The sequence below is a fragment of the Etheostoma cragini genome, chromosome 2, assembly GCF_013103735.1.
Source record: "Etheostoma cragini isolate CJK2018 chromosome 2, CSU_Ecrag_1.0, whole genome shotgun sequence".
In the NCBI taxonomy this organism is placed as follows: Eukaryota; Metazoa; Chordata; class Actinopteri; order Perciformes; family Percidae; genus Etheostoma; species Etheostoma cragini.
Genome location: NC_048408.1, coordinates 572,446 through 583,974, shown reverse-complemented (window position 1 = coordinate 583,974; position 11,529 = coordinate 572,446). Strand labels below are relative to the sequence as shown.

Here is an 11,529-nt window from a genome sequence, read left to right as displayed (position 1 = left end):
TCGGAGAATCGGAGCAGCTGGTGCGGTATTACATTCCGTTTATCGCACCGTTGTGACGAAAAGGGAGCTGAGCCAGAACGCAAAGCTCTCGATCTACCAGGCGGGTGGAGGGTGGCTGGTGTCTCCCTTAGAGATAGGGTGAGAAGCTCAGTCATCCGAGAGGAGCTCGGAGTAGAGCCGCTGCTCCTTCGCGTCGAAAGGAGCCAGTTGAGGTGGTTCGGGCATCTGGTAAGGATGCCTCCTGGGCGCCTCCCTAGGGAGGTGTTCCAGGCACGTCCAGCTGGGAGGAGGCCTCGGGGAAGACCCAGGACTAGGTGGCAAGATTATATCTCCAACCTGGCCTGGGAACGCCTCGGGATCCCCCAGTCGGAGCTGGTTGATGTGGCTCGGGAAAGGGAAGTTTGGGGTCCCCTGCTGGAGCTGCTGCCCCCACGACCCGATACCGGATAAGCGGTCGAAGATGGATGGATGGATGGAGCAGGTCTAGACCGCTCTATAATTTACAGATAGAGCAGGTCTAGACCGCTCTATAATTTACAGATAGAGCAGGTCTAGACCACTCTATGATTTACAAAGATCCAACAATTCCAGTAATTCCACAAAGAGCAAGCAATTAGTGTGACAGTGGCAAGGAAAAACTCTTTTAGGAAGAAACCTGAGACAGACCCAGGCTCTTGGTAGGCGGTGTCGGGCCGGTTATGGGTGTGATGAATAGTGCCAATAACAATCACAGTAAACGATAATGGAACAGTGAATAGAAATAGTAGTTGTAGTAGTTCATTGCATAGCGGGGCACTGCAGGATGTCACAGGTAGAGGGTGACACGGGAATAAATTGTTGCTTCCATCCCAACCCACCATAATGCTCCCGGCGTGTCCCGATCACATGACTGCCCCCCAACACAAATCCTGTCCCCCTAAAGAAAGACTACCGGATCCCGTCCCGCTCCCGTTTGTTGTCTAAGCAAGTAATCGGACTCTGTTGTCAAAGGAAGTCCCTAACTAAGAGAGACAGGGTAAAAAGAGGAGTCTGGTCGGGTTAGAACTCTCCTCTGCCGGATCGGGCTGTACTGCCCTGATGTGCCCAGTTTTAAGCCACAGATCGGCCTGCATTATGACATTGTGCATTGGCAATTTGGTCCACTAAAAGTTATGAGTTCTAAGTGTAAGAAACAATATGGAAAGGATCCCTACGGAGACAGACCTTTTTAAACCCTCTTTGAGACCTTTTTGTTTAACCAGAAAAAGAGGATTCTAGCGCTAAACCCACCAGACTTGTACTTACATAGTTTCACATGTAAATCGGTGAATTATTTGTTTATTTCAACCAAAACTAGAGTTATGGTTGTTGAAAATTTGGGAAGACAACCCAAAATGGCTTTTCATAGTTTTATTTTGGTTTCTGTCCATTTTGAAGGAAGTGTATTTTACGATGCTAACTTGTTTATTTACATTGAGTCTATGCTGTGACCCCCGTATTACTGTGATCACTGAGGTGATCCTGGAGAGGAGAAAGAAGACTAAATGTATTCATCCTGCAAAGGGAAAGTTTCACTTTCATTTAGTCAAAGCACACATTACACACAGGCCAGAAATCCACACTTAAGCCCAGCTCTTAGATACATGCACTGATGGAGAGATGTCAAGGTGAGGGGGCTGCCCATTGCTCAAGGGGGTTGTACCAGCAACCCTCCCAAACCAAGTCCTAACAGACTGAGCTACTGTTACTTTTTTATTCATATAGGGCTTTTCATAGCACTAATTTACACTAAAACCAGTACATTACTCACATTAAAAACAAGCAAAGCAATTAAACCAGCACATAAAACAAGGATATTAAAAGTGAAACAAGGAAACCAGCAACTATCAATAGATAATATGTAAGACTACTTTAGGTGGAAGGCTAATCTGAAGAGGTAAGTTTTGATGAGTAATTTCAATGTGTCCAGGTCGGGAGTAAGGAGTTTCAGAGCGAGCTGCGATGCTGAAAGCTATGTCACCCCAGGCACGGTGCTTGGTCCTGAGTCCTGTGCTTGGATGTTTCGGGGGGATTGTGGCAGTGGAGCAGGTCTGGGAGGCAGGTAGAGCCTGGGTATGGAGGGCTTTGTGGGTAAGGTGGACTTTAAACTGAATGTGCTGGAGAACAGGGAGCCAGTTTTAGATGTATTAAAGTTTATTTAAGGCTTTTGCAGATAAATCATAGAGGAGGCTGTTGAAGTAGTCAATTCTTGATGAATCAAAGGCGTGGATCAGAGATCCTGCAGAGTGATGACCAGAATTTTGGATGTGGAAGAAGGCCGTTCTCGTGATTTGGTTGATGTGATGTAGTCATGTTGCTGTCCAGAATGACTACCAAAAGATTTACGGTGACGGAGAGAGTGTTGAGTTGTTGACAGAGGGTATACAATTGTGGTTGGGTCTTTGTGATGGATTTGGGCAAGTGATAATCATGTTAGATTTCTTAGGGCCCTCGCACCAATGACCGTAACCCTATTGAAACTGAGGGAATTATTATTACGTGAAATTAATCGCCTTTTAAAGGGGCTAAACATACTCAAAAAGTCACCAAAGTTTGCATATACATCAGACTGGGTGAAAGATTTTATGATTTAATGAGTTCATAAATATGCGTGCAAAACTGTTATAACTAACAAACCGTTTGATGTAGAATCTTGTGTTAACAACATAGCATTCCGCAGAGGGTTTCTTTTTCATTAGGGACAGCTTGCAACAGCTTGCAACTTTAATTGTAATTGAGTTGGAGGAAGTTAGTTTGCATCCAGGTTTAACGAATGTATAGTGAGGCAGTTGGTCTGAAGGTAACCGTGGTGATGAATTTGGTGTAAATGTAGATCTGGACCTCATCGGCCTAGTGGATCAAGTGGAGATCTTGTTTTCGTTTATTTATGAGCGGCACGATGTAGAGGATCAATAGGAGAGGCCCAATCACCGAAACTTAGGGGACGCTTTGTTACAGAAGAGCAGTGAAGGAGGTTCAGTTGTTGATAAACTCTTGTCTGTTGGGGAGGTAAGATCAAAAACAGGAGAGTGTGGTAACAGCCATGAAAACCATGCTTTTCAGCTCTTGTACAATTCTGTGTCAATGTTTTCCGTCATTAATTGAAGCTTTTTGTTTCTGTGGAATAGATGCATTCCAGAGCACGGTAGACCAGTTTGGTCGTCTGGACATTGTTATCAACAACGCCGGCATCAACAATGAAAAGAACTGGGAGAAGACCATACAAGTCAACCTGGTAAGATGAAAAGATGAAGAATTTTAAGCCTAGTCAGTTTTTTACCATCAACAGACACAACACCCTTAAACAACAACAAGACACATTTTAACTATTTATGTTTATACATATGAAGAAAAATGGTACAGGGACACAAATATTAGAGATACAGAACAATACAAACGCAAACTCATGAACCAGTGGCATGCAGAAGGTCTTCACAATTTCACTTAATAAGCACAATACTCAGGTTTTAGGGGAATAAGTAGCAACTTCTCCACCATATGTGGCATCTGCCAAAAATAGCAGATTTGGCACAGTACTTTGCAACCTTTTTTTGGTTTTCCCAAGTTGTGGCAGCCCTCTTACTACCAACCTGTGTTACCAACAAGTTTTTGTCCACCATCTCCCAGATGCCATGGTAACTCTATTAACAAGCAGCACAGCCAGGTGCTCCCTGCCAAATGCGTCGGGAGTGATCCAAATTATCTTATAGCTTCCTTGGCTCACCTGTTGCACATTTGGGCGTGGGTTGGTGTTAGAAAAAAAGGCATAGGTGGGTGCAATAGGCGGTAGCAATCATGGTTAGTAACAGTCACCACTTTCACCCTTTTAGGGGCTCTCCTCGCCATTGCAGTTTGGGAATCCTGTAGGGAAAGTTTTTGTCTGGGACTTGGGACGGATTACGCATCATGTTGCTCATGTTGCTTTTATTATTAAAAATGTAGATCTCCATGCCAGTCTTGAAACGAGCCAACGCCTGCAGCCTTTCGCTCATGACCCACAGGTAGAAAGGAGACTGTCACGATTGGTCAGTCCTTATGTTAAAAAATGGCCACTTAAACCACAACAAATAAATCAAGCCACAACAGAATGCAATTTACTAGAAAGGACCAAATCATCAACCAGATACGTTTGAACAATTCAATAATGAAAGATGATTAGAATGTGGACAAGTCACGCTATGTATACGAGACATAAAATTGCTTGTATTCATCAGTTGAATTGATGTGGGGAAGCTTTAGTAGGGAATCCGCCATAGCAACTGGGCACAATGAACCCCCAAAACCTCCAGTTACTTAAAACTCGAAAGAATAGAGCTGAGACTGTTGTGATACGAATGTAGCCGTGGAGACTAATGGCCCATGGTTGCGTTAATTGTTCTGGGATACCATTTCAAAGGCAGAGGATGATATGAAAGGATGTAGCGCTTAACAATTGACAGCCCGTGATTTTTTAACAGTAGTGTTCAGGGATGTCTTTGAAGGCCAGACGTGGCGACAGTAGTGTCAGAGGTGATGATCCAAAGAAATGCCAGACAAGGAGTCTACATGGCGGAAGTGCTTGTAGAAGCAGAATTGAGTAGCCACTTGTGCAAACTCAGAAATGAAGAGATCTGTCAAAGTGACGCTCTGGAATGTCCAAATGATTGGACTTCATCCACGCTGGTGAAATATATTTGCTTATCTTGCTTCTGGCATCTGCAAAAACTGGAAAAGTCCCAAGAACATGGCTTCTGAGATTTGAGCAACATGAGGAGTTATGTATCTACAGCGGATGATGTGTATGCTGACTGGGTCAAGTCTGTGGTAAGAGGAAGACGTGGCTTTGAAGCTGTCTTTTTGCATGGACGTCCTCTGAAAAGTTTAGAGAACAAGTCTACCCAAAATCAACTAATGGTGGCAATATCAAACCATAGATGAAGTCGTGTTGGTCGTAAAAGTAGCCGATGGTAGAGACAAGAGGGTTAGGGGTGAGGGGCTGTTAGTAGCTCTGTGAGTCAAAGATCAGGGTGTTAGGGCAGGATTTACCAAGTGAATATCAGTGATAAATCTAGAGGAACTGCTGGTAGGTGAGGGTCTGCAAGAAGGGACAAGCTTCAAAACTTGTAAACCTGAGGGGCCGTTCTGCTGCAAACCTTCTTCAATGTAGACACCCCCATAACCAGGGGCTTTGGGAGTCCAGCAGGATGCCTGGTGATATTTATTCTTTTTGATGATATTTTTAGTTGTTTCTGATGCTTTTCTTGTTGCTGTCTTTAAATCGGAAAATGTGATTAACGGTCAAGACGAGGTAGAAAGCTTGTGTTTCCTGAGCGCATTTGGGAAATCTAATGTTTTTGTTTCAATAGTTTACTAAAATAACAGGTAGTTGGTGATGTCTGATATGACCTTTTTATCCACCGTTAGTAACACTGTGGGACAGCTTGTTCTGCTGATAATGTGTAATGCTTAATGTGTATCGGGGGGCAGCAGCTCCAGCAGGGGACCCCAAACTTCCATTACCCAAGCCACATTAACCAGCTCCGACTGAGTGGATCCCGAGGCGTTCCCAGGCCAGGTTGGAGATATAATCCCTCCACCTAGTCCTGGGTCTTTCCCGAGGCCTCCTCCCAGCTGGACGTCCTGTCTGAGCTTCTCACCCTATCCCTAAGGGAGACGCCAGCCCCCCTCCTGAGGAGACCCGTTTTTCCATCCATTTTTCCCTAATCATGACATTTTCAATAATTTTCTTGTAAAACTTTGCGTAAAATTGTATTCCATTATGACACAGCAAGTAGTAGTGCATTACCAGTGCGTCACTCACTAAACAGCATGTGTGGTATCGGTTGGGTTTTCACATACGTTACAGAGAACTCACACAATTAAAAATATCGTTGCTTATCAGTAGTTTCACTTTCACGTTGCAGTTTTACTTCCATGCCAGATTTCCACCGTGACCATGTTGGCTCTTTTTCTTTCCAGACCTCGGTGATTAAAGGGACCTACTTAGCACTGGAACACATGAGTAAAGAGCACGGGAAGGAAGGAGGCACCATTATCAATGTATCCTCTATGGCAGGTAACACACATTAACACACACACACACACACACACACACACACACAGTTCATAATGAAGGTGTGATCTATGCCTTTTAAACTGACAATCACACTGAAGAACTGCATGGGGATAGGTTTCAACGAATCCTACCAAGTAACAGTGTGACAACAGTAAAGGCACAGCATTTACTCAGCTATATGATAGTGGACATAACCAATGTAGGGCTAATTTATTTTTATAATATCGTTTATATTATTACTTAGTTAAAGATTTGTCCATCTCCATGGACAAGGTGTCTTGGGAGTGGAAACCACAGAAAGAGATATTGGTGTACATGGCTCAGTGAGGGTGACATATGAGTGATTTAGTATGTGTAGGCTACACAAAATACTTAAAACAGCATTAACAAAAAACACAGACAAAATAAGTGATATGATTTAAAAAAACATCAATATATTTCAATTCTTTTGTGCAAGTGAATATTCAGAAGCAAAATGTTGAAGGAATTGACTGAAATGGGAACTCCACCTTCTGCTGCTATCTGCTAGCTCACTGCTAACTCACAGCTCCTCAGACTTGCTCATACTTTTTCCTGTTTGCTGAGGAACTCATAAAATCTACTTTGGTGTGTATAATCAGTTCCCTTAAACATACTCAAGAAGATATTATTCATAAATATAACATTTTGAAAGGATATTTCATGATACAATACAAATTTGGCACCAGACCATATGGTATCATCGTGGTGTTAGTTTGGGTTTCAGAAAGAGAACTTAACTTTACTGGAATGAAAGAACAGAGCTCACACACACACACACACACACACACACACATAAACACACACACATGCACGCACACACACACTCTCACACATACACTTACATATATACATGCACACAGACGCACGCGCGCACACACACATGCACAAGCACAGACGCTCGCAAACAAACACACACACACACACACACACCCAGACTCACTCTCACACACACCCACTCTCTCACCAGAGGTGGGTAGAGTAGCCAAAAATTGTACTAAAGTAAAAGTACTGTTACTTCAGAATAATTTGACTCAAGTAAGGGTAAAAGTAGTTATCCAAATAATTACTTGCGTAAGAGTAAAAAAGTACTTGATGAAAAAACTACTCAAGTAGTGAGTAACTGTTGAGTAACGTCTGATTTATTTCTTATCACAAGCATCAATCAGACAAAAATATCCATCCAATCAGTAAAATAAATTAAAATGCATTAATTAATTACAAAATAGCTTAAGTGAGAGATTGTCACATCAAATTTGGATGGATACTGCATGTGCAAAACATACGGTGTGTAACCTAAAAGACAAACATCCACCTATCCACAGCAAAGTTACATTTACTCCGTTACATTTACTTGAGCAAGTTTTTGAAAAAATGTTACTTCTAGGATTAGTTTTAAATCACTATACTTTTACTTTTACTTGAGTAGATTTGTGAAGAAGAAACTGTACTCTTACTCCGCTACATCAGGCTGCAAAGAACTCGTTACTTTTCTTTTTACCTCTTTGGTATTCTACGCATCATTGTTTTTACCCCCGCGTACGTCTCATTTTAATGTTTTATTTTGACAGAGAGAGAGTCTTCCGCTGAAGACTCTACTACGTGACTGTGTTTCACCAATCAAACGTCGTTGTGAAGTCACGTGACCATACTCGATCTCAGCGGCGGGACCATAGACTGTATATGTTTATGTGCGGGACAGGTTAGCTTTACAGTCGTTGCAAAACAAAGACGTCAGAATCAACCGTTGCTAAGGCAACACAGACGTGGAGGAACCCCCCGGCCTCATAGTGAAAGCATGGTCACCTTGGGAAAAGTGCAAAACAGCAGCTACATTACGCAACGTCTTCTGTGTCGACCAAAACAAACAGACATGTGAGCGTTCGAAAACTCAACATCTAACTTGAGGAAACATGAAGCGGTAATTGTAGTTTTTGCTGTGGAGAGATGAATGTTTGTCTTTTAGGTTACACACAGTATGTTTTGCACATGCGGTAGCCATCCAAATTGGATGTGACAAGTCTCTCAGTTAAGTTATTTTGTTATAAATTAATTAATTTTAATTTATTTTATCGATTGGATGAACAATAATTTGCCTAAAGATGATTATTTTGTATTTCAGTCTGTCTGATAAGAAGTAAATCAGACATTACTCAACAGTTACTCACAACTTGAGTAGTTTTTACATCAAGTACTTTTTTACTCTTACTTAAGTAATTATTTGAATGACTACTTTTACTTTTACTTGAGTCATATTATTCTGAAGTAACAGTACTTTTACTTGAGTACAATTTTTGACTACCTCTGACTATAACATAAACACCAAAGTGATAAAGACATGTACAGAAAGCTGCTGCAGAGTTGCGTGAGTTCAGGTGTTAGGAGGGCTGCATGATTAGCAGTTTGTCGTTGTCTCAAAGTGTCTCAAATTGTTTATACTGAATTTTAAATGTGGGGACAACTTCCCTAGATTGTTTCTTACAGTAGAGTAGAAAGGGCTGCTCTGTCTTCTCTCAGTCTGTCCTCCAGGGATTCTTTCATAACAACATGGATCTGTGGAAGCATGAAAACCATGACGGTCTTCCTCTAGTGTGTAATGTGGGAAACACAAGACAAAAAACATACATAACCATGACAGGTTTTCAGACAAATGCTATAAGTCAAACTACTGGACTGTGACCTACAACAATAGCTCTTGAATCCTTTCATGAAGCAAAGACCACAGAGAAGCAGTTATTATTATTCAGCAGGGGTCATTGCTCTCGTCATTAGAACATGACATGTTCTTAATTCAAGCAATCAAAAGATGTCAGTTCTTCAGTCCTCTGTGAATATGTGGACACAGTGGATATGTCTCATGCCTTTTGGTGTGTGACACCCCCAACTGTACCAACTTACTAACTGTACCTCGCAACTGTGTGTGTGTGTGTGTGTGTGTGTGTGTGTGTGTGTGTGTGTGTGTGTGTGTGTGTGTGTGTGTGTGTGTGTGTGTGTGTGTGTGTGTGTGTGTGTGTGTGTGTGTGTGTGGTTAGACTGCAGACATACAACGCCTCAACGGGACTCTGTGTAGAGACTGTCCTCCGGTCTGTCCTCCTCTCACCTTTCCTATTTATCTTTAAAGAGGCAGCACCCTCTAGTGGCCCCCCGTTCTTAATTCCACATGAGGAGGTGGGTAGGGTATGGTCCTAGTCTCTAACCCTAACCAAACTGATCCGTCACCTGTTCAGGGCTCCTGGGGGTTGTATTAGAGATGTCAGATGCGTCATACACCGAGAGTAAAGAGTAAATGTTAACACAATAGTACATATTTGACTATTTTCATACTTCCCTTGCAGTCTAAAAGAAATCTCCTCTAGGTACCCAGCATGCATTGGGCTCAATAGAGGAGTCAGATAGAGGCTGTTGCAGTGGCTTTGTGGTAGACAGAAATATTTAGTCTATGGCAGATGTCTCCAACCATATCACTGACGTGCATCAGACCGGCACATATGGGTCCTTGGTCAAGCCCTGACATGAAGCGGTTGTTTGGATCACATTTGTATGGAACTGTTTCTTGTGTAAGAAAGGCTTGTTTTGTAGCCATATCTACTATTATTACTTATTTTTGACCTTGCCTTATTAACCTGAGCCTATGCGATACCTTAATAAATGAAGTTAGGTCTTCTCCCAAGTGGACCAATGAGCCAACACAGTGACTGCATTTTGCTCATCTGGACATACATATCTGATTGAATCACGTTTTTTTAATAATTCAACTGTTATTAGTAGCCAACCTTTGGATCTGAGGCCTACTGCGTGGTGTCCATTTTTATTTTAGCTCTCATGTTAACTTAGACTAAAAAGATGTTTTAAATGTCATTTTAACGCAAATACAGTTAATAAATTATGTGTTGAAGTCTATTTTAGATATAAATGTAATGTAAGAAAAACAATTGATTTTCAAATATTGCACCGGTCAATAAAGAAGGAAATGTTCTGTGTTATATATTCATGTTTTACATAAAATTAAATTTTATCAATGTGTACAGAGCGGGTTAGCAGGACACATAAAGGCTGAGTTTTATCCATCAGTTGTAATTGTAACCAGCAGCATTCAGTGATTTACCACACTGATAGTGGATATGAAATACTGCATATATAATCTAAAAGTATCATATGAGCCTGACAGTCTGGATTAACCCGCTACTCAACAACAGCTTTATAGCATTTGTCATGTTTCTCTCCCAAAGGGACTCCAAAAGGGAGCCTCGTGGATAACGCGAGGCCGGTCTGGTCTATAGCCTGGAGCCAAAGCCCAACTATCAGGATCTATTTTAGGACATGGCATCGGAGATCAGTGTTATGGATGCATCGTTTGTGCAACCACGTATACAGCAACTTTCTCACATAGCGTTATTCCTTAAAAACGGCATAAAGTTGAATCCAGTCAACTTTATGCTAAAGTGTCCGCTTAATGAAATCATTGTAATGTTCTGGTGCACGTACGGTGAGCTGTGAGCGTTTCTTTTCTCTCTGTTAGGTAATCAGATTTCAGAGGAAGTTATCATCCCGTAGATCTGGAAACAGTCACATAGCAATCATTTCCCACTTATCTTGTTGTCATTTGATAACAAGATGTGTGTGTGTGTGTGTGTGTGTGTGTGTGTGTGTGTGGTTGTGGTTGTGTGTGTATCTGCGTACTTCCCATTCCCAACAGCAGACTTGTTCCATCATGTTCAAGTATATGTTTTGCTGGTAAAGAATATGTGCGTGCGTACATTTGTGTGTGTGTGTGTGTGTGTGTGTGTGTGTGTGTGTCTGTGTGTGTTTTAAATGATGCCAATCATCAGACTCTTTGGGTTTGTGGATGCAGACCATATTAATAAAATGTAAATTAGTTCACAACTTGAGTTGTGTATGTTGTGTCCTTGACAGCACACTGCGATCTCACAACCTTCTCTAACAAATGTGTAATTATTATTAACGTGTATTTTCTCTGGAACCCTCAGGGTTATTAAAGTCCGTAGAAATATGGGATAATATAGTGTTAATCTGTATTTAGATTTTGGGATTAAATTGTAGGAAGCATTTGTTTTGAGAAGGAATTATGAATATGATTTAGAGTACAGTTGCCAGGACATAATCTGTTTTTCTCACAGTGTTCTTTTTCATTGTTTTTGATTTTAATTATGTGTCGGGCCGAGGCTTATCTCACTCCATCTGGACCCAGGGCCCCTCCAGCGGTTCCACTGATTGTTCATGCGAGGCGTTGCCCCTGGTAACATGTTTCTTCCTCTTCTTCAGCCTTCCTGCATTCTCCTCATCAGCCTGTCTACACCGCCACCAAGCATGGAGTCATCGGCTTCACTAGAGCTATGGCGGTAAGACACACACACACACACACACACAGTATGAGGTCATATTCAACATTTGTAGAACGGGATGTCCAGTCAGATCAC

General features: G+C 41.9%; 1 protein-coding gene across 1 annotated transcript in view; it reads left to right on the top strand.

Annotated features, from left to right (window-relative positions):
* The window catches only part of hpgd (15-hydroxyprostaglandin dehydrogenase), a 19,814-nt gene that overhangs the window by 5,974 nt on the left and 2,311 nt on the right, over nucleotides 1-11,529 (top strand). The window contains exons 3-5 of the mRNA XM_034893310.1: nucleotides 3,147-3,253; nucleotides 5,977-6,073; nucleotides 11,375-11,451. Coding sequence (XP_034749201.1) covers nucleotides 3,147-3,253; nucleotides 5,977-6,073; nucleotides 11,375-11,451 — 281 coding nt within the window. The remainder of the gene's footprint in view (nucleotides 1-3,146; nucleotides 3,254-5,976; nucleotides 6,074-11,374; nucleotides 11,452-11,529) is intronic.